The sequence below is a fragment of the Drosophila busckii genome, chromosome 2R (assembly GCF_011750605.1).
Source record: "Drosophila busckii strain San Diego stock center, stock number 13000-0081.31 chromosome 2R, ASM1175060v1, whole genome shotgun sequence".
In the NCBI taxonomy this organism is placed as follows: Eukaryota; Metazoa; Arthropoda; class Insecta; order Diptera; family Drosophilidae; genus Drosophila; species Drosophila busckii.
Window position 1 is genome coordinate 7,617,504 of NC_046605.1, and position 19,422 is coordinate 7,636,925.

The following is a 19,422-nucleotide window of genomic DNA, read 5'->3' on the forward strand; positions in this document are numbered from 1 at the left end:
CGTAATGAAAAATTAACATCAAAGGTGCGTTATTTAAAATTGAATGTATAGCATGCTGTGCATTAGGAACGTCTTAAAGTATTATGCCTAGATTCAAAATTGATAAAAGATAAATTTCACAAAGAAAAAAATGTCTGAGACTTCAGATGCCGCAACCACTAAAAATATATTCGACAAGCTACAGGAAGCCGATCTAACCAATTATTGCCGAGTATGTAGACAAAAGGGAAGTGACGATAAGCAACTCAAATTTCGTCCACTATTTAATGGCAATCGCTTAACACGCATCATAGCTAACACCATACACCTAGAGGTATGTTATAATATAATAATTTTATATAATATTAGTTCCATTTGGAATTTGGCCAAAATTCTTAGGTTAAGGATATGCCTGGATTGCCACGTTTTTTGTGCGAAAAATGTTTAGACTTGTTAAAAACTTTCTCCATGTTCCAAGTGGAGTTTCGTCGTTCCGAAGAGGCTTTTAGGATGTTTATTGAAGGACGCAAACAGCTACCAATGGAGACACTGATTGAATTTTCCAATTCCATCGAACACGAAAAACACAAGGAAAGTGAGCAGCAGAGTGCAGCACTTGTTAACAATTTTTTGACAAAGGCCAAAAAGAATAGAAAATCAAAATCAAAGCTAGAAAATTGAGCAATTAAATATATTTAATGTTAATGCATTGGCAATTTTTAATTCGGTTTTAGCAACTGGGCTTAAAGGTTTCAGGACACGCATTTTTATTGGGCATCAAATCACAGTCAGAGTCGACATCATCAGAGTCTTTTTTAAAGTCATCGCAATCCTGTTTCTTCGTAGTGAAGGAACTAGTACTACTCTGTGAAAATGAAACCGCACCCTCGGCTGGTGACCAAACTCCGTCGTTCATCTGTTTCTTGAGCCATTTTAATTGTTTATTAATCTACAACACAAACTCTTAAAAACGTTTAGATATTAGAAATTGTTGAACTATTAGCTACCTTAGCAATTAGCGACTTGCTATTTCTGCAATTGAAAAGATCGGCTGTAAATTTGAATATATTTTCTGGGCGTTGCTTAATTGCTTCCGTTACAATAACCCGTATTATAGCGCGTACCTGTAAGTTTTTATACTATATTTTAAGTATTTTATGCATTTCATTAGATACCTCAAGATGTTGGTAGAGATATGACCAATCGCCTTTGCGCAAATTTTTTGATATTATCTTTATGGTCTCATCAATTTTGTTAAAGTCCTCATTGTCGGAGGATCCAGCTTTATCCTCCCCATCTGGGGGTGGTCCGGGATATTCATCATCGGAATTCTCAAAGACTTCCAAGTTTACGTTCATTTTAATTTAGCAAATCAAAAATTCAAGATATTTAATACACGTAAGTATACACTTGCTAGCCTACTAGCAAAGTAATGATATATATTTTAAGACATATGCTACTTAGAAACAAAATAAAATTCTAAATTCACTTTTTAAGTATATTATCCTTAAACTTAATATTTTGTCATTTTGGCGGAGCTTTAGTATTTGTTGATGTTGTTGCGGGCTTTGCAACATAACAAACATTTTCCACAAGTCCAGGGGCACGCGGGGCATTAGATGGATTTGATGCAACATAAACACCAGCTTCTACTCCAGGAGTAGCTGACCGCTCCTGCCGTTGTCTGAGGCGTAAGTTATACTCATTTTGTAACGTTTCAATCGGAGTGCCTATTACAAAGTTTATATCTGGCAACTGCAATGCAAGTGAGTATATATATAAAAATATACATATGTATGAATATTACTAATGAATTTCCCACCTGGTAGGTAGCTAACAAAAAGTTGCAGCGCACGCGCTCATTGGCCAGACGTTGTAAATACGTTTTCGTATCATCGGAATCTAACATATTGCCTATGGCTGTTTTTAAATTATCATCTAATTTGGATGGCACTGCGACTGGCATTAACACGGACTCTTCGTCGGCTATGGTCTCAAATTGCATATCAGTTTCAGCCTCATTGCGCACTGTGTGCTGCGTCTTCCTTCTGTGACTTCCTTGCGGGGAGGACTTGTTGGAATTGGCTGTGGCTGATACTCCCACAGGCACTGAATCTTTTGCCTCGTTGGTGACTGCTTTCAATTTAGACGACGCCATTTCTTCGTCGTCTGAATCGGGTATTTCTATAGAATTATTTTCAAACATTTCTATTTGTTTTGATTTGCACTGCTAATTTTGCAGACTACTTCTTACCGCTAGGGTTGTCAAGTATGAGCGTGTTAGGCAAAGGCCCAAATATTGATCGAGCAGCGTTTATCGAGCAACGTGCCTATCGCAAATAAAAGCTGACATATTTTTACGCGTAGGCGATTTTATTAATTTTCCTAACAAAATTGGCTTTAAATTTATGTAAAATCCACTCAAAACCAGAGAAAACTTTGGTTCTTTGGCAACGGCGCTTGGGGCAGCTGCAATTTCGGCGTTTCAACACACCAACAACTCAACAATATGGGAAACACTGACTCAAAGCTCAACTTTCGGAAGGCAGTTGTGCAGCTGACGCAGAAGAATCAAAAAATTGATAACAATGACGAACAGTTCTGGGAGCAGTTTTGGCAGGCCCATCAAACAACACTCGAGGATGTGTTCGCATTGGTAACGCCCAGTGAAATCCGTCAGATACGTAACGATAATCCGGCCAATCTGGCTACACTTTGCTACAAAGCGGTGGAGAAACTAGCACAAGCAGTGGACAGCAGCTGTCGTACGCAGGCGGAGCAACAATGCGTGCTTAACTGTGTGCGGCTGCTAGTGCGCATATTGCCTTACATATTCGAGGATGACAAGTGGCGTGATTTCTTTTGGAGCAGTCTGCCAGCGTCACAGCAGCAGGAGGCGGGTAATCATACACCAACCGTACCGCTAGCTCAGTCTCTGCTGAATGCCATATGTGATTTGCTCTTCTGTCCGGACTTTACGGTGACGGCAACACGTCGTGCTGGCCCCGAAAAGGCCGAGGAGCTGGCCAATATTGATAGCTGCGAGTATATTTGGGAAGCAGGCGTGGGCTTCGCACAATCACCGCCACACAATGCAAACATGGAGCGTCGACGCACAGAGCTGCTAAAGCTGCTGCTTACCTGCTTCTCAGAGCCTATGTATCGCACGCCAGCTCAATCGGAGGAGCCCAACAAGTGGATTGCTTACTTCACCTCCGCTGACAATCGTCATGCATTGCCGCTGTTTACCTCATTTCTTAACACAGTTTGCTCCTATGATCCCGTCGGCTTCGGTGTGCCTTACAATCATTTGTTATTTGCCGACACCACAGAGCCGCTGGTGGAAGCTTGCTTGCAGCTATTAATAGTAACCCTGGACCATGACATGGTGGTGCAACAGCAGCAACAGCAACAACAACTAGCGCACACAGCTGGCGGCATGCTAGTGACGCCTTACGATGAAAGCGGCTGCGGTGATAATTTGTTTATAAACTATTTATCACGTGTACATCGTGATGAGGATTTCCACTTTGTGCTCAAGGGCATAACGCGACTGCTTAATAATCCGCTGGTGCAAAATTATTTACCCAACTCGACGAAACGTCTGCATTGCCACCAAGAGCTGCTCATACTATTCTGGAAGATTTGCGATTATAATAAGAAATTCCTATACTTTGTGTTGAAAAGTTCCGATGTGCTGGACATTCTTATACCCATACTGTATCATCTCAACTACTCGCGTGCGGATCAATCTCGTGTGGGACTCATGCATATTGGAGTCTTTATACTGCTGCTGCTGTCAGGTAAGAGCTGCAAACGTTATCTTTGTAAGCCAGTTGAACACTTCTTGCTTTTTTATAGGTGAACGCAACTTTGGTGTGCGTTTGAACAAAGCTTACTCAGCTACTGTCCCTATGGATATTCCCGTGTTCACTGGCACGCATGCGGATCTATTGATAACCGTGTTTCACAAAATCATTGCCACAGGACATCAGCGCTTGCAGCCGCTTTTTGACTGCCTGCTGACCATACTGGTGAATGTATCTCCGTATTTGAAAACGCTCTCGATGGTCGCCAGCGTAAAGCTGCTGCATCTGCTCGAAGCCTTTAGCACACCCTGGTTTCTGCTCTCAGCGCCCAGCAATCATCATTTGGTTTTCTTTTTACTGGAAATCTTCAACAATATTATACAGTACCAATTTGATGGCAACTCCAATCTAGTCTATACCATAATACGCAAGCGTCATGTGTTTCATGCCATGGCCAATTTGCCAACGGACATGGCTGGCATTTCTAAGTGCTTGAGCGGACGCAAAGCGGGCGGTAAATTTAATTTACCGCGTGTGCCGCAACGCAAGCAAGCAGTGTCAAGTCAGGAACTGCCTTCGGCGCATGCGGCCGACGACTATGTCGAGGAGGAGGATGAAGACGAGGAGGAGGAAGCTGATGTGGAAGCACATATGTCAGCAGCAGTGGATAAGCTGACCATTGCCGAGGAGGATCTCGAATCGGAAACCGAATCACATGAGCGCTCACAGCTAGGCGATGCACAGCCGGATGCGGGCATAGTACTGACAGCGCAGCCTGCTGAGCCGGGCACGCTAAAGGCCTCGCTGTTGGACACGCCAGACATAGGCCAGATGACCGAGCGGGAGCAGGCCCATCCCACTGATAAGGCCGAAATGTCACCTGTGTCAACGCCACGTGGCGGCAACGACGGTGACTCCAAATCCTCTTCGCCCACATTCTCGCGTGACGACCAGACGCGTTTGTCGGTGGCGCATCGTGCCAGCATACGCATGGTGCCTACAGATGGCGATCGCTGGGCACCTACACCCGAATGGATTGTGTCCTGGCGCTCCAAGCTACCGTTACAGACCATTATGCGTTTGCTGCAGGTGCTCGTGCCGCAGGTGGAAAAGATTTGCATTGACAAGGGCCTTACTGATGAATCTGAGATTCTCAAATTCTTGCAACATGGCACGCTGGTTGGCCTGCTGCCTGTGCCGCATCCGATACTCATACGCAAATACCAGGCCAATTCTGGCACCACTGCCTGGTTCCGCACTTATATCTGGGGTGTAATCTATTTACGCAATATTGAGCCGGCTATTTGGTATGATACGGAGGTCAAGCTATTTGAGATTCAACGCGTCTAACCTCAATTGTAAGTGGCGGACAATAACAACAACATACACATTCGCAGCTACATGTCGTTTATCCCAAAACATAAAAACGCTTTTGAAATCTTATGGTAGTTAATTTATTTAGTTTATAAAACATTCCCAAATTTTCAATTGTAAAGAGGGCCAATTTAATGATTTATTTCTTTTCGAATGGCTCATAAAAAAATCATTTATAAGGCTTTATCAGTTGTAAACGTTTTTCGACAGTTTTGTTTATCAGCTTTTATCTCTTAACTGAATTTGCTTTTACCCAGCATTTAATTATTGACATACTTAGTTCCTTGTGCCGTAATTGTAAATTTGGCTTAAGTAATTTATTTGTTGAATAATTTGTCACAATAATCCGCGTAGAAAGTTGTGTATTTAACATTTGTTTGAGTTGCTTTATTTTTGTAATAGTTTTCAAATATTGTACAAAGCTTTCTAAATAGCATATTTTTTAATTTACTGTAGAGAATTGGTGTACTTAGACAAACATTTATTTAAAACTATACATAATTGCTTTAACTTTATATACAGCTTACAGTTAACCTCAAGCATATAGATAACACAACCAAATAAAATGACATATTCATTGTATATTTAAAAAATATTTAAATAAAAGATATATATATAAATAATAAAAATAGTATTGGTGTACACTTTGCTTAAACTAGTTTTACAAATTTCAATAATAGACTTGTTTTATTTATCATTTGTTTTCAACATTTAAAATATCAGTTACTATCATCTTTCTTTATGTAGGCACGCATCCAAAAAGTATATTTTAAAGCAATCATAACAAATATCGAGGCAACTGCAACGACGACTTGTCGTGTAGGTCCAGGGGGCGTGTCATTACCGCCTGGCTGCATTGTTGAAAAGCTGTGGTGCGCTAATTGTCCAAAAACTAAAGGCAGCACTATGATGTGTTTGGTAATTATTTGACTCCAATGCTGCCCAGGTAGTCACGACTGACCCGGATTAGGCGTAGCTTGGTTTGTTTGCTCTGTCGTCATCGGTGTTGTTGGCAAGATGCTGAATTTTATAAACGAGTTTTTGTGTCGTTTTTGAACAATTTTGCCTATGACTTGTGGCTCCTTGATGGTTTGTTCGATTGCCTTTACTATGCGTTCGGCGTTGCTTTCGTCAGCACCGCTTAGATTGCCTTGAATGAGTATGCGTACTTCATGGCGTTTGTTAAGCCACTTGGTAATATTCTTCAGTCTGGAGGCGAGATCATGATCCGTCATGCGTGCGCCAATTGTTAAAGATTTCTCAGTTCTTTTCTGTGCCTTTTCTGCGGACGATTTGGGTGTATCTGTATGCTGATGATCATCTGCCAACATTTCAGCTGCGGTAACCAGTCTGCAAAATGGCAAAGGTTACAGTTTTAACATATACAAGTTACTGTGCGTGTCTACTAACTTAAAAATGGTGCGGCCGGTTTTTGCATCTGTATTTAAGCGCATTATATGCAAGTTATTGCGTTTTGCCAGCTTCTGTGCCTCCTCCATTGTGGTTACGCTCATGGCCTCATTTTGTGCAATAAGTGTGATCTTCTGTTGCTGTCTATTTGACTTATCATCTTTTTTTGTTGGTATTGCGTATGAGACAGTTCGTGTGAAAGCCAAGGCGGACTTTGCTTGTTGCTGCAGCTGTGCAGCTGCAACTGTGGATTGGCTAGGAAGTTGCAGCGTCCATGCACGTAGCGACAGCAAATTGCGTATATTAAATAAACGTCGTTGCATTTTTATTTATTATTCAATTCGTTTGTTTTGATTTTGCACTGTAATATATTCTGAATTCAGCAGAGTTGCTAGCATATGATAAATGATATTTATCGAATTCAGTTTTATCTGCAAATAAAATTGTGCTAAGAAATAAAATATTCACTTGAAATTTTACCATAAATAAAAATGTTTATAATTTTTAAATACTGAAGTCTATGTTTATGCAATTTAAATTAAAATAATTGACAGCTCTACAACTTATCGGTAACTTATCGTTATCGATGCACTTGCTGACTTTAAAGTACAACGGTTCTTTTAGTCAAAAACAAGTTGCAGTTGAAATCTGCATTGAAATAAATTAAAGTACATCTAAAAGTCACATTTAAAGTACATTTTAAGCAATGCTTTAATTTCTATTTTGATAATTGCGTCTTCTGCTTGAAGGTCTGCGTTTTTGCTGTCGTTCTTGCTCCAAATGTTTTTCCTGCGCCTGCCACGAAGCTAAAAACATTTCGCATGCCTGTGACTTTGAATGCTTCTCTTGCAGCTGCTGGAACTCGGGGCGACGGCACTGCTCGCATGCTTCCAAACTGCTGAATTTATTCACATTACGATCACAAGGATCTGCTGCAAACAACATGCATTCGTCGGCGCAATAATTGTAGAACCAAAAGTTTCCCACAATGGTTCTATCGTGACAGCGCGGCAAACTAGTGCCTAGCATTTGGAAACAGCGTATGGATAGATAAGCATCCACTTCTGCTGTCTCTATGTTGCTTTCGCCAGTGTCTCGATCTTGATCGTATTTATTATTATTAGAGCTTTGCCTTGACCAGGAAGCGCGTGATGCATTATTTTCAGCATCTTCATTCTCTGACGCTGCATAGGGAGCATTGCCGAAACTTTGACGAGATGCAGTGGGACGCTCCTCCTCTGGCTGTCGTGGCTCTTCCAAAGCATTGTTACCCCAGCGCTGTCGTGGCTCTGCCACAGCGTTGTTACCCCAGCGCTGTTGAGGATCTTCAGCTTCGCTATTATCTGAAGTTTGCTTGCGCTGCCAGGAAGTGCGCTCATCATCCTCTAAGCGTGGATAATTGCCATAGTAAGCTGCTCTATTGTTGCCTTCGTCATACATCTGCGGCTGGCGTGACATTGTCTGTCCCAATTTGCGTATGGGCATCTCTGGAACGTTATTCCACTGAGGCTGATTGCCTTTTAAGTCGCCTACGCTAAAGCCTGTGCCGGCAAAGTTTTCGTCCGTGGGTTCCCGTTCAAACTCTCTATTGAAGCTGTTGTAATTATCACCTGCAAACGGTTCTTGGCGGTTCTGCTCATCTGGCGCATCCAAATCGCCACCTATGGACTCGTCTGTTGGTAAATTACCCAAGCAAGACCTGCCTGAGCATTTACGCATCTCCTGCAGCTCCAATCTATGCACGCTCTGACATTTTAGCTCAACGCCTGGACTCAGATACTGACGCTGACGTGCCTGATAGCCTTCGCCACAGGTAACACTGCATGAACTCCAGTCGCTCCAGGCTGATAGCTGACACTCTGCGCGACGCTCATACGTATTCTGTTGTCTGGCTGCTCCAAACTCTGCAAACTCATCCTCACGAGCATTGAGCATGGGATCAATTCCACCACAAACTTGGCCTTGACAGGCACGCTCGTCATATAGCGGCACATTGCAGTTGCGCAGTCGCGCCAGCTCTGGTTGCTTGTAAACGCGTCGTCTGATTTGTACGCCATCGCCACACTTGGCTGAGCAGTCACTCCAGCTGGACCACGGATGAGTTAGACAGTCACGTGGCACATCCGGTTCGTTGTTGGCTGCACATAAAGGTATATTAATCTATAAATCTTTTTACATGAATGAAACTTACATTCTTCATCTGCACAGCGCCGTTCGTAGAGACGTCGGCGTCGTATGGTTAATGTAGCCATAGGCTTCATGGGCGCGCCACTTTCATCATAAAATGGCGAGCGTGGATCATTTGGAAAATCTGAGCGCATGCGTCTAATAACATCTGGTGGTACCTGTGGCTGATCTGGCGACTAGTAAACAAAAAGTGCTTAGCATATTTATAAAAAACCAACAGCTATTTTTACCGTGTAAGTAGGACCCGCATCTGTGCCCATATCCCAAGGATATAGTTTAATAAGCTTTGTTTCCAGCCAAGTGCAATTGCGCATGCACAACTCCAAACCGCTAATGCCTACAATCCAGTCTGGTGAGGGCTCAATTTTGGATGCAAAGGACACCATATGGTGCAAAGGATCGACACGCACCGTTGCCATTGCTTTGCCATTGAGATTAGGAAAAGCAGGACCACGTGCCTTTATAATCGTGCGTATCTTTTGCTCCTAAAACATTTACATTTAAATTAAAAAAGAGATTTGTTTTAGCTTTACAAATACTCACACGAAAGTTGATGGAAAATTCACGTTCCAGCAGATTGGAGGAGCAGTGCTCCGCATACTGCTTGACACCCGCGCTGGCTAGCGCACCAGACTCCCAGAAGCGATAGTCAGAGCTATGTGAAGCGCCAAGCAGCTCGCAGAAGCGCGTCTCCCAACTGCGTGCGGGAAAGTTGCGTGGATGCAAATTACGCGACCAAACGCCTTCAAAGGTAAGCTATAGAATATATATGAATGTGTGCTAATAAAATTCTTTTGCTTATAGATTAAATGTTGCATCTGAAAACTGAATGGATTAGTTATATGAATATATATACAAACTGATTGTTGCACGTACGTATTGCTCACGTTAAGCGTTCACTTATGTTTTTAATTTACCTCATAGCCCGCTTCGTCGCAAGCACAGCAAGGAGCATCAGCTGTGTGACTGCTGGGCTGACTCTCTACATCGTCCACCACTTCCTCGCATATGCGTCTGGTCAAGCCGCCATCGTCCATGTGCCAGACATCGCGATGCTGCAACACTGTTGCTCTTATCAGTATGCAGCCGCTGCCGCGCTCGCTGGGAGCTATCCAAGTGAGATGCATATGCGTCTTGGGATTTGTATTCGTATTCTCCACCATGTTTACACAGTTGGGACTAAAGCGCGTCTCGATTAAGTCGCTCAACTCAAAGCGCCCCAGATCGTTCATATAGTTAAAGTCGCCGTATTCGTTCTCCAGCGCGAGTATAAAGCTTATATAGCGATGTCCATTGAAGGCGTTCAGCGAGACTAGAGAAAGTGGCAAAAAGATTTCAAACACTGACCTTGACAGACGAATTTGCAAAGTCGCTGATAAGCGACAATACAAACGTGTTGCTCGAGCTTTGTTTACACAACAAAACTATGAACAACATTGCGAAATGGCTCAAGAGATTAGCTACGCAACCTCGGCTGAAGTTCAAGCGCAAGGCCAATGAACTCTTACCATTGTACTCCTGTCCTAGTATATACGTTTCCGGATTGCCTGTAATGCTTATCACATAATTCTCGTCAACCGGCGACTTGGGTGTCTGCGTATTTGCTGGACGACGTGTGCAGATCAATGTGCGCACATAGGGCGCCCAAAGCAGCAATAATACTAGCAAATATTTCATGTTCCTAACAAGCTGCAGCTACAGTCGTCGTACTGCTCGTCCAGAGCTAACTTTTGCTACTGATAAGCTCGAGCTAAGAGCGCGCGTTTTGTTTTGCTGACCCAGTGAAACACATTCAAAGTGTGAGTCGAGTTGCTTTATTGTTATCAGCAGACCACGCCCATCAAGAGTAAAGCTCAACACTAAGAGCGCAGCCTACAATTTATTAATGCTGACCATAACCATAACGTGCACGTCTATCCCAGCTATTGCTTGCTTTAGTCTGTGACATGGGCTGCAAACCAGCTGCTGTCTGCTCAGCTTCATAGCCATTGCTAGCTTCAAACTCCAAGTTCATCTGCGGCTTGAGGCAGGTGCCCTCGCAGGCCATTAGCGTGCGAAAGCGATTGCTGTTCGTATCGCAATTGTCCGTGGTGAAAATCTTGCACTCGTGATCGTCATGATCGTAGAACCAATAATTGCTCACTATAACCGGATTCACTATGCAAGGCTCGGTGGAGGCAAACGGCTTCTCGAAGCAGTAGTCCTGCACCACATTGTAGCCGTTGCTAGGACGCGGCTGATTGTAATCATTGCGTCCATAGGGCGTCATTGTGCGTGGCGTTGTAGCATATGCCATGTTGTACTTCATTGTTGCTTGCTCTTCATTGTAACGCTGATCTTGTCTGTAGTCGTTATAGTTGCTGCCAAGTGGCTGCTGCTGTCTGTTGTCAGCATTATCCAAGCCCAGCTGCTCGTAAGGATTTGTGCGTCTGTTGCTGCCGTAGCCACGTTGATACTCCGGCGCATCCTTGTTGCTACTCCAGCTGTTAGTTGTACGCTCATTTTCTATGGGCTTGCCTCTAAAGCTATTCCAGCTGTTGCTCTCCTCCGTGGGCTTAGCTCGAAAGCTATTCCAGCTGTTGCTCTCCTCCGTGGGCTTGGCTCTAAAGCTATTCCAGCTGTTGCTGCTGCTCTCCTCATTGGTTTCGCCAAACAAATTCGAATCTTGCTCCGGCACTGCATCCAACTCACCATTGTCGGGTATGGTGCCACCACAATCCGAGCCTATGCATGAACGTGTCTCCTTTAAGGGCAGCTTAACTGCTGCCTGGCAACGTGCTCTGGCTCTTTGATTGTAATAGTCACGTGTGCGTAATATAAAGCCACGTCCACAGCTTCTGGAGCAAGGCGACCACTCGGACCAGTCGCTAAGCTCGCATTCTGCTTGCGAGTTGGGCTCGTTGTCAGCTTCGCCAGCTGTTTCGGACAGCTGTTGCTCCTCCTCCAAGCCACATTGCATGCCCTGACACTGACGCAGCTCCTCCAGACGACGATCACAGCTGTAGCTGGCAGCCAGCGCAGGATTCTTATAGCTGCGCTCACGCTGCGCATAGCCGGAGCCACAACGCGTGCTGCAGTTGCTCCAATCGTTCCAAGGATGCGTGGCACACTCCAAAGGACCTTCCTGCGGCACTGCAAGCACAACACTTAAGTAAACGCTCCATATTTTATTTAAAACTTACCCTCTTCACACTCTCTAATGTATAATTTCTTTCTAGTAATATGCAGCGTTGCCATGGGCTTCATGGGCACACCGCTGCCATCGAAGAAAGGCGAGCGATAGTCACTAGGATAAGAGGAAGTAATGCGTCTTATAACATCTGGTGGCACTTGCGGCTGATCGGCTGACTGTAAAACAAGCCAAGTTGCATAAATTTAGCCAATAGCAACAAAACTACGCACCATATAGGATGGACCCGAGTCTGTGCCTACATCCCAGGGATACAAATTCAACACCTTGCTCTCCAGCCAAGTGCAATTGCTTAGACAAAGCTCCAAGCCGGCAACGCCTATAATCCAATCTGGTGAGGGATCAATTTTGGCAGCCAAGGATATCTGATGATGCAGCGGATCGACGCGTGCATTGGCCAATGTAGTGCCTACAACATTTGCACGATAGCCAATGCCAGGTGCCTTGATTATGGTGCGCACTTCGCCATTCTAAGAAGTGCAAAAACGCTTTAGAGATGCATAGCTCCAAGTTGCGCGCTTACTTGTGTATTGTTCTTAATTTCCTGCTCCAGTGTGCGTGTGGCGCCATGTTCTGCCAACTCACGCATGCCCTGACTGCCCAACGCACCATAGGCCCAATAACGAAAGCTATACTTGTGTGAAGCGCCTATAACCTCACCCAGACGCGTGCGCCACGCCTCCGAGGGAAAGTCCTTGGCATGAGTATTGCGCGCCCACTTGCGCTCCAGCACAATCTGTATACCAAACTTTAATCTTTTATTGTTCTAGTTTGCAGCTGCCCAGCTTACCTCATACTTGGCTTCATCGCAGGCGCAACAATTTTGCAGCGTAGGCGTTTGGCTATTGAGCTCATCGATTTCCTCTGCACAAATGCGTTTGGTTAGGAAACCATCGTCAATGAACCAAACGTTGCGATGCTGCACTATGGCCGCCTTGATGAGCACACAGCCGCTGTCTGGCTGCTTGGGCGCCACCCAGCTGACATCAATGCGCGTCTTGGCATTTGTATTCGTGCTCTCAATCATATTCTCACAGCCGACTGTAAAGCGTGTTTCAATATTATTGAACAGTTCAAAGTGTCCGGCGCTCAAATCCTGAGTCGCTGCAGCAGCCATTGGCTCTTCACGCTCCACGCTAAGCGTAAAGCTTAGAAATTTCATAGTACTGGGGCAAGAAAGTGAAACTAAGGCAAACAATTATCACTCACATTCTCTATTTCTTTTGCAGTTTCTCACCATTGTACTGCTGCTCGGGTATATACGTCACTGGATTGCCATCGATGAGCACCTTGAAATTATCATCCACTGCTGAACGCTCACCGCTCGCTCCCTGTGGTATGCGACTACAAGCAGCCTGCACAGCCTCAATCCTGCTTACTGCATATAGCACATAAATAGTTAATAAGAACTTCTTGGCGCACATTGCTCCTCCAGTCAGCTCAACAGCTCAAACTCAACTGATTGCCAAATTGAGCAGCACATTTTAATTGTCTAGTTTCATTTTATAAAAACGTGTCGCGTACTCAATTGACTGCTTCGCATTCTGTATAAGTTTGAGTTGGACGCCAATTAATTTGTTGAGCTGAGAGCAGAAAGGGAAATTGAGCTTGAATTTTATATGGGTCAATGACAAATACTTTCGAATTGTACATTGAAAGCTGCTCTATTTATACTTTTGTTAAATTAAATTTAAACAAATTTAAATATTTTGAAGCACAATCAAGTGCAGAGCTATGTAATGCTCGAACTGAGAGTCTGTTTTGCTATTTTTAGAAGCTGTATTAAACTAATTATAAATTTGGCATGTTAAAATGTTAAACTTGTTAGCAAAAGTTGTGCTGACTTTGCTAAATTGCAACAATTCGAATGTTGTATATAATTTAATGATGCAAAAGCAATTAGAACAAGCTTTAAACTAATTAGTATGCAAAAACCATTTTATGTTGTCTCATCATACAGCCATAAAATATAAAAATGTAAACAAAATCAAAAACTTAATGCTGCAACTTTATTGTTGGCATCAATACTAGAGTACTACTAGAATACTACTCAATAATAGAGTAAAAAATTGGCTAGAAATTTTATTCATTTGCTTAATGATTATTCTATTGATATTCGAACTGATTGAGATATGTCTATTATAACTAAAGGCCTAATTAATATATTGCTGAACTTATGTAAGTCAATTCAATTGCTTAATTTTCTCAATTTAATAATGTTTAATTTATTTGCATTGTTTACTTTAGTTGCATTACAATGATTACATAGTTTTGATAGTTAGTTGGGGGCTAATACTTGGTGCAATTACCACTTGTTGCCATCATCGTTGCTGCTGAGCAGACACGGCATGACCACGCACTTCTCGACGCGCACACGATCTTTGCACCTGGAGCTCAGATCCGTATTGAGCAGCGTGCGCGTGCGTTGGCGCACCGCATTGTCGCCGCAGCTGGCGGTGCAGGGCGTCCAGGCGGACCACTCGGAGTAGCGGCACTCCTCGCGCGGCTCCAGCGGCAGCAGCTTGGCGGGCGAATGTCGTCGCTCGCCAAAGTCATTGCTAACCGAGTACATGTCATCGCAGCGCTGATAGCAACGATCCATGCGCACCAGATGCTTGGGGCATTGCTTGCCACCGTATTTGGGTGTGCGCAGCACGCGACGCGTCTTCAGCTGCACGCCATCGCCGCAGCTGGCGTTGCAGCTATGCGCAACCCAGTCGGACACCAAACAGTCGACACGCTGGGGCGGCACGCCGCCATGGCGTTCGCTCTGCAGCTGCTGCTTGTGGCGCGGCAAGCGGCAGGCTTCGTCGCACTGCTCCTTGGACTTGAATTTGTTGAGATTCGTATCGCAGCGATCTGACCAATAGATGGCGCACTGATCGCTCACATGATCGTAGTACCAGAAGTTGACCACATCGTTGTCGCGGCAGTGGCTTTCGATGAGCGTTTCGAAGCAATAATGCGGCACAATGCTGTCGCATGCGGGATTGGTGCAGTTGACCTCCTCGAAGATCTTGATGTGACGACAAGGATCGCTGCCGTCGCTGCTGGCATCCGTTACGCCGTAGACTTCATTGTTGTTCCACACTTTGCGCAGTCGCTGACGCGTGCCGCTGCCGCCGCAGGGTCCCAGGCAAGGCGAGAAGTCCGACCAGGGCGATACACCACACACGGGCGGTATGTAGTCCTCTCTGCGTTGACTGTAGCTTTGGAAATTGCGAAACAGCGAACGCTTCTCCGCCGAGTCGCCGCCGCCTGACTCTTCTCCTGCTGCCTCCGCTTGCGCTTCCTCCGGCTCTGCTTCGGCATTTTCAGCGCCTGCCTCAGCGGCTATCTCGCCGCCACATTGGCTTGCCTCGCAGCTCTTGGTCTCCTGCAGTCGCGCCTTGCTGGCCTTTTGGCACTTCTTCTTCGCACGCCTGTTTAGATAATGACGCGTTCGTATCATTTCGCCGCTGCCACAGGTTACTGTGCAGGAGGACCACTCGGTCCAGTCGGACAGACCGCACTCTGGATCACCCATTGGCTGCTCCACCTCTGGCTGTGCGCCCTCCTGCACTTCCTCTTCATCCTTCGCACACTTGTGTCCCATGCAGCTCTTCTCCTCCCGCAGCGGCGTGTTGCATCTATGGCGCTGCAGTTGGGCATGAAATAAAAGCTTCATATATATATTATGTCCAACTTACCATAGCTAGCGTGGGATTTTTATATTCACGCGTTCTATATTGCTTGCCCGATCCACATTTTGCGCTGCACTCATCCCAGCGTGTCCAGGTGAGTACGGAGCATTCAGCAGGCACTCGCTCAGCTAGAAATAAAATTTAAATTAATGAAATATATTAAAATACATAATAAATAAAATGCATAACATAAATAACCTAAATAAAATAGTTAAATAAAATAAATAATAGTTTATTGATTCTTCGTTCTTGAACTATGCCAAGTGAATCATTTAAATTTTACTGATCATATAGCAGTTGATATAGATTATGATATAAATATAGATATATAGATCATAAGCAGACATATGTGGTTGGTATAGATCATAAACAAGAACAAGAATCAATTCCTATATATGAATTAGTGCACTTAAGCTAGTGTCTACTGTATTTCTTGCTTACAATTTCCTGCCTCACAGTTTTTCTCATAGAGACGTCGTCGATTAATATGCAACGTTGCCAGCGGTTTCATTTCAGTGCCAGTCGGATCATAAAAAGGCGAGCGCGGATCATTTGGAAAATTCGTCTTGATGCGTCGCACAACATCTGGTGGCACCTGTGGCTGATCTGCAGACTAAGCGAAGCATTTAGTAAAGAAGTTACCTTTGCATAAATTGCGCTTACCATATAGGAAGGACCGCTATCGGTGCCCGCATCCCAGGGATACAGATTATGTATTTTATTCTCCACCCAGGAGCAGTTGGGTAAACACAACTCCAGGCCTGAAACGCCTACAATCCAGTCAGGCGATGGATCCACCATGCTCACCAACGATATTAAATGATGATTGGAGTCCACACGAAAGACAGCAAAGGTTTTGCCCGTTACATTGGGATAGGCAATGCCACGCGCTTTGATTATCGTTCTGATATGATCGCTTTGATCCTTCAGCTCACTTTCCAGCGTGCGCGTCGAGCCATGCTCGGCTACCTCGCGTAATCCCTCGCTGGCCAGCTCGCCGTATTGCCAAAAGCGATAGTCAATGGTGTGCGAGGCGCCAATAATGTCGCTAAATCTGGTGCGCCAGCTGTTCGCAGGAAAGTCCTTGGGATGCGTATGACGTGACCATTTGCCCTCAAAGGTAAGCTGCCAAAGCAAATGCGCATACGTAAAAATATTTAATTTAATTGAAGAGCTTACCTCATATTTGGCCTCATCGCAGGCACAGCAAGGATCCACAATGCTGGGCTGCGTGTCCACATCATCGACTTCCTCTTCGCACATGCGTTTGCTTAGAAATCCGTCATCCATAAACCAAACATCACGATGCTGCATGACTGTAGCACGCAGCATAATGCAGCCCTGACCTGGCTGAGTGGGTGCAGCCCAAACCACATCCACATGCGTCTTCAGATTCGTATTTGTATTCTCCACCAGATTGGCACAACGTGGACTAAAGCGCGTCTCTGCCAAATCGCTTAGCTCAAAAGTACCCAAAGTATTTGCATCATCGTTTTCCTCGCCATTTTCCAGTTCCAGAGCGAGCATAAAGCTTACAAAAGACAAGCCCGAGTAAGCGCTCAGTGTAACTAAACCCAGGCGATATTATTTAACGTATTTAAAGCTTAGCTTGAGCTGCTTACCATTGTACTTCTGGCCAGGCACATAGCTCTGCGCATTGCCACCCACGCTGAGCACAAAATTATCATCTACGGGTGATTTGGCTGCGGTGGCACCTTGGGGCACACGACTGCATGGAGTAGCGTGAATGAGCAGCACATGGCTGCTGATTGCCCATAGTATGGCAATATATAGAGAATATTGCATCGATTGATGTTTTAATACAGCTGCAAATGAAAAAGAAAAGCAACGACAGCATAAGACTCTGTGCATTGTGCGTATATAAGAAACTTAAATAAATGACACACTATTAAATCTTTGTTAGATCATTAACATGATTTGGAATATAAATTCTTCATGGAGTCACCATAAGCACATATATCGTTTAGATTAACTAAAAGATTGCTCAGTCTAAAAAAAATATAATTATAGTTATATTTTTTCGCTTTTGTAAGTGTGCAATTTTTATTGCATTGACTGATGTTTTAATGGAACTGAAATGTATAAAACAGTTCTGAATGGATGTCATTACTTTTTTATTTAAACTTAATTAACTTAAATTATAAGTGTACTCAAGATAACGATTTTTTAAATTATGTAATAGTTAAAGCAGTAGGATAGAATTATAAGCTAACTTTTTTAACAGATCATCAATATGTTGACCGAACTAAACTAAAGACTGTCGTAATCTCTTTTGTACAGAGTCTAAAATGGTGTGAAACTTCGCTTAACGCTCTTGAAACTTCGAAATTGCACTTGAATTTATTTCAGGATCAAAACTTTGATTTATTAATAGCACAAATTTGTTTTGCTGCAACATGTGATTAACAACTTTATGTAAATAATTTCATCAGAATTCTTTATCAATAGCTTGTTTTGACACATACGGAAATTAATTTGTAAATTGACTATAAAATATTTGCATCGAATGTCAGTGACACACACACACACACACACATAGATATGACTTAATTGCAAATTGTTCTTGACATTGCATTGGCAAATTGAAATTTAAATTTGAATTGCAGTTATATCAATTAAAATACGCATTGCATTTGCTAATTTTAGCTCATATGTGTGTCTGTCTGTCTGTCCGTCTGTTTATAATTCACACACAAATTGAATACACTTTCTATTTCGCTTCGCCGCAGCCATTGCCAGAGACGGAACTGAATTAAGCACACAAGGCACATAGTAGAGCTTAGCCCAGGGGCTACGTCACTGATTAAATTCAATTGAAATTGCGACTAAGCCAGTGCAGAGGGCGCAATTGCAAATTCAAACATGTTAGAAAAAAAACGTTCACTTATATGGCTTCCTAACGAGCCCCCGTTTAGCTGCTACTAAGCTGGCAAATTGACATTTTCATAAACTTACGCAAATCAAGCAATAAAATAATTTAATATTGCTTGTTAGCTCAAAATGCACAACACTTTTATTATCTCTTGCCTTTAATTTAATGCACAAATAGCTCTTTGCTTAGTTATTTTAAATTTAGAAATCGCAACCGTCCCGTCAGGCGCTTCAAACGCAACTGAAAATGCAATTTGCACGAGCTGCGATAACGGACGACGAGGTTCAATTGTGGGCAGAGTTCACTTCGCAGCAGCGTCGGTATCTGTGTGTGTATGTGTGTGTGCATGTGTGGGTGAGAGAGAGCAGAACATCAATGCTTAATTTCTATTATGCCTTTTGCTTTGCAGCACATGTGCCAGTTTGCTTTTGTTTTGTTTTCATTCGTTGATTCTAAACAAAATTTGTTGCTGCACGAAAATGAGTGAAAAGCGCAAAGCAACGACCGGCAACTCATACGCACAGTGGGCTGCGTATGTAGATTGTGTATATTAAATATTTAATTAAAATAATTTAGTTTAAATTGTTAAGTCAGATTAAAGCATTTCTTTGTATATTATTATATAATTTTATTAAATTATTGTATTAAAAAATGTAATATTTATTTTATTTTATTAGTAAATCTTTTTCAAGTTGCGGGTTTTAATTCAATTATTACAATTAAAGTAGCTTACTAAGATGAGCTGCACAGTATATTGTATAAATTCATATTAGATAAGAACAGGAGCACAAAAGAGAAACGAAAATTGTTTCTTATCTAAACGAAGTAGAAACTTTAAAACGTAAATATGAAAACATATTGCATTTAACTGTTGAGTGAGCTAATTCTTCTTGTTCT

At 43.3% G+C, this 19,422-nt stretch overlaps 8 protein-coding genes across 9 annotated transcripts; 2 read left to right on the forward strand and 6 right to left on the reverse strand.

Annotated features, from left to right (window-relative positions):
* The first annotated feature begins 55 nt into the window (after window positions 1-55).
* LOC108596955 lies at window positions 56-669 on the forward strand. Its single transcript, XM_017983196.1, has 2 exons — window positions 56-313; window positions 379-669. The coding sequence occupies exons 1-2, from the start codon at window positions 131-133 to the stop codon at window positions 658-660; spliced, it is 465 nt and encodes a 154-aa protein (XP_017838685.1). The 5' UTR covers window positions 56-130; the 3' UTR covers window positions 661-669.
* Window positions 654-1,406, reverse strand: LOC108596954. Its single transcript, XM_017983195.2, has 3 exons — window positions 1,155-1,406; window positions 987-1,103; window positions 654-928 (listed from the first exon to the last, which is right to left on the reverse strand). Exons 1-3 carry the CDS (start codon window positions 1,335-1,337, stop codon window positions 710-712), a joined length of 519 nt encoding a protein of 172 aa, XP_017838684.1. The 5' UTR covers window positions 1,338-1,406; the 3' UTR covers window positions 654-709.
* A 31-nt stretch (window positions 1,407-1,437) lies between these two features.
* LOC108596953 lies at window positions 1,438-2,316 on the reverse strand. Of its 2 annotated transcripts, XM_033295085.1 has the most exons (3): window positions 2,234-2,316; window positions 1,802-2,163; window positions 1,438-1,734 (listed from the first exon to the last, which is right to left on the reverse strand). In XM_033295085.1, exons 2-3 carry the CDS (start codon window positions 2,135-2,137, stop codon window positions 1,504-1,506), a joined length of 567 nt encoding a protein of 188 aa, XP_033150976.1. In that variant the 5' UTR covers window positions 2,138-2,163; window positions 2,234-2,316; the 3' UTR covers window positions 1,438-1,503. The 2 variants fall into 2 exon arrangements, with proteins under 2 accessions (XP_033150976.1, XP_017838681.1); XM_017983192.2 differs by having other exon boundaries at window positions 1,802-2,311.
* Window positions 2,317-2,395: 79 nt separating this feature from the next.
* LOC108596950 (protein HID1) lies at window positions 2,396-5,723 on the forward strand. Its single transcript, XM_017983189.2, has 2 exons — window positions 2,396-3,782; window positions 3,841-5,723. Exons 1-2 carry the CDS (start codon window positions 2,489-2,491, stop codon window positions 5,136-5,138), a joined length of 2,592 nt encoding a protein of 863 aa, XP_017838678.1. The 5' UTR covers window positions 2,396-2,488; the 3' UTR covers window positions 5,139-5,723.
* Window positions 5,724-5,805: 82 nt separating this feature from the next.
* Window positions 5,806-6,953, reverse strand: LOC108595591. The gene is made up of 2 exons (XM_017980853.2): window positions 6,573-6,953; window positions 5,806-6,512 (listed from the first exon to the last, which is right to left on the reverse strand). The coding sequence occupies exons 1-2, from the start codon at window positions 6,893-6,895 to the stop codon at window positions 6,113-6,115; spliced, it is 723 nt and encodes a 240-aa protein (XP_017836342.1). The 5' UTR covers window positions 6,896-6,953; the 3' UTR covers window positions 5,806-6,112.
* A 328-nt stretch (window positions 6,954-7,281) lies between these two features.
* On the reverse strand, window positions 7,282-10,460 carry LOC108595145 (spondin-1). Its single transcript, XM_017980311.1, has 6 exons — window positions 10,268-10,460; window positions 9,677-10,071; window positions 9,303-9,515; window positions 8,990-9,244; window positions 8,764-8,935; window positions 7,282-8,710 (listed from the first exon to the last, which is right to left on the reverse strand). Exons 1-6 carry the CDS (start codon window positions 10,434-10,436, stop codon window positions 7,284-7,286), a joined length of 2,631 nt encoding a protein of 876 aa, XP_017835800.1. The 5' UTR covers window positions 10,437-10,460; the 3' UTR covers window positions 7,282-7,283.
* A 104-nt stretch (window positions 10,461-10,564) lies between these two features.
* On the reverse strand, window positions 10,565-13,606 carry LOC108595287 (spondin-1). The gene is made up of 6 exons (XM_017980500.1): window positions 13,187-13,606; window positions 12,740-13,134; window positions 12,473-12,685; window positions 12,162-12,419; window positions 11,942-12,107; window positions 10,565-11,891 (listed from the first exon to the last, which is right to left on the reverse strand). Exons 1-6 carry the CDS (start codon window positions 13,371-13,373, stop codon window positions 10,642-10,644), a joined length of 2,469 nt encoding a protein of 822 aa, XP_017835989.1. The 5' UTR covers window positions 13,374-13,606; the 3' UTR covers window positions 10,565-10,641.
* A 553-nt stretch (window positions 13,607-14,159) lies between these two features.
* Window positions 14,160-18,746, reverse strand: LOC108597767 (spondin-1). Its single transcript, XM_017984479.1, has 7 exons — window positions 18,609-18,746; window positions 17,255-17,458; window positions 16,812-17,200; window positions 16,296-16,757; window positions 16,074-16,245; window positions 15,639-15,760; window positions 14,160-15,586 (listed from the first exon to the last, which is right to left on the reverse strand). The coding sequence occupies exons 2-7, from the start codon at window positions 17,436-17,438 to the stop codon at window positions 14,255-14,257; spliced, it is 2,661 nt and encodes an 886-aa protein (XP_017839968.1). The 5' UTR covers window positions 17,439-17,458; window positions 18,609-18,746; the 3' UTR covers window positions 14,160-14,254.
* Between the last annotated feature and the right edge of the window lie 676 nt (window positions 18,747-19,422).

What these genes read in the sequence shown, in the direction of transcription:
- LOC108596955 (XM_017983196.1), top strand. Translation starts at nt 131, where the DNA reads ATGTCTGAGACTTCAGATGCCGCAACCACTAAAAATATATTCGACAAG. An exon ending in CTAACACCATACACCTAGAG is followed by an intron (nt 314 to 378) that starts GTATGTTATAAT and finishes CAAAATTCTTAG; the next exon opens with GTTAAGGATATGCCTGGATT.
- LOC108596954 (XM_017983195.2), bottom strand. Translation starts at nt 1,337, where the DNA reads ATGAACGTAAACTTGGAAGTCTTTGAGAATTCCGATGATGAATATCCC. An exon ending in ATCTCTACCAACATCTTGAG is followed by an intron (nt 1,104 to 1,154) that starts GTATCTAATGAA and finishes AAAAACTTACAG; the next exon opens with GTACGCGCTATAATACGGGT. An exon ending in GCAAGTCGCTAATTGCTAAG is followed by an intron (nt 929 to 986) that starts GTAGCTAATAGT and finishes TTTGTGTTGTAG; the next exon opens with ATTAATAAACAATTAAAATG.
- LOC108596953 (XM_017983192.2), bottom strand. Translation starts at nt 2,185, where the DNA reads ATGTTTGAAAATAATTCTATAGAAATACCCGATTCAGACGACGAAGAA. An exon ending in TTTTGTTAGCTACCTACCAG is followed by an intron (nt 1,735 to 1,801) that starts GTGGGAAATTCA and finishes CTTGCATTGCAG; the next exon opens with TTGCCAGATATAAACTTTGT.
- LOC108596950 (XM_017983189.2), top strand. Translation starts at nt 2,489, where the DNA reads ATGGGAAACACTGACTCAAAGCTCAACTTTCGGAAGGCAGTTGTGCAG. An exon ending in TATACTGCTGCTGCTGTCAG is followed by an intron (nt 3,783 to 3,840) that starts GTAAGAGCTGCA and finishes GCTTTTTTATAG; the next exon opens with GTGAACGCAACTTTGGTGTG.
- LOC108595591 (XM_017980853.2), bottom strand. Translation starts at nt 6,895, where the DNA reads ATGCAACGACGTTTATTTAATATACGCAATTTGCTGTCGCTACGTGCA. An exon ending in ACCGGCCGCACCATTTTTAA is followed by an intron (nt 6,513 to 6,572) that starts GTTAGTAGACAC and finishes GCCATTTTGCAG; the next exon opens with ACTGGTTACCGCAGCTGAAA.
- LOC108595145 (XM_017980311.1), bottom strand. Translation starts at nt 10,436, where the DNA reads ATGAAATATTTGCTAGTATTATTGCTGCTTTGGGCGCCCTATGTGCGC. An exon ending in ACTAGGACAGGAGTACAATG is followed by an intron (nt 10,072 to 10,267) that starts GTAAGAGTTCAT and finishes CACTTTCTCTAG; the next exon opens with TCTCGCTGAACGCCTTCAAT. An exon ending in ATGCGGGTCCTACTTACACG is followed by an intron (nt 8,936 to 8,989) that starts GTAAAAATAGCT and finishes TTTGTTTACTAG; the next exon opens with TCGCCAGATCAGCCACAGGT.
- LOC108595287 (XM_017980500.1), bottom strand. Translation starts at nt 13,373, where the DNA reads ATGTGCGCCAAGAAGTTCTTATTAACTATTTATGTGCTATATGCAGTA. An exon ending in ACCCGAGCAGCAGTACAATG is followed by an intron (nt 13,135 to 13,186) that starts GTGAGAAACTGC and finishes TGTTTGCCTTAG; the next exon opens with TTTCACTTTCTTGCCCCAGT. An exon ending in AAATTAAGAACAATACACAA is followed by an intron (nt 12,420 to 12,472) that starts GTAAGCGCGCAA and finishes TGCACTTCTTAG; the next exon opens with AATGGCGAAGTGCGCACCAT.
- LOC108597767 (XM_017984479.1), bottom strand. Translation starts at nt 17,438, where the DNA reads ATGCAATATTCTCTATATATTGCCATACTATGGGCAATCAGCAGCCAT. An exon ending in GCGATGAGGCCAAATATGAG is followed by an intron (nt 16,758 to 16,811) that starts GTAAGCTCTTCA and finishes TTGCTTTGGCAG; the next exon opens with CTTACCTTTGAGGGCAAATG. An exon ending in AAACTGTGAGGCAGGAAATT is followed by an intron (nt 15,761 to 16,073) that starts GTAAGCAAGAAA and finishes TTTTATTTCTAG; the next exon opens with CTGAGCGAGTGCCTGCTGAA.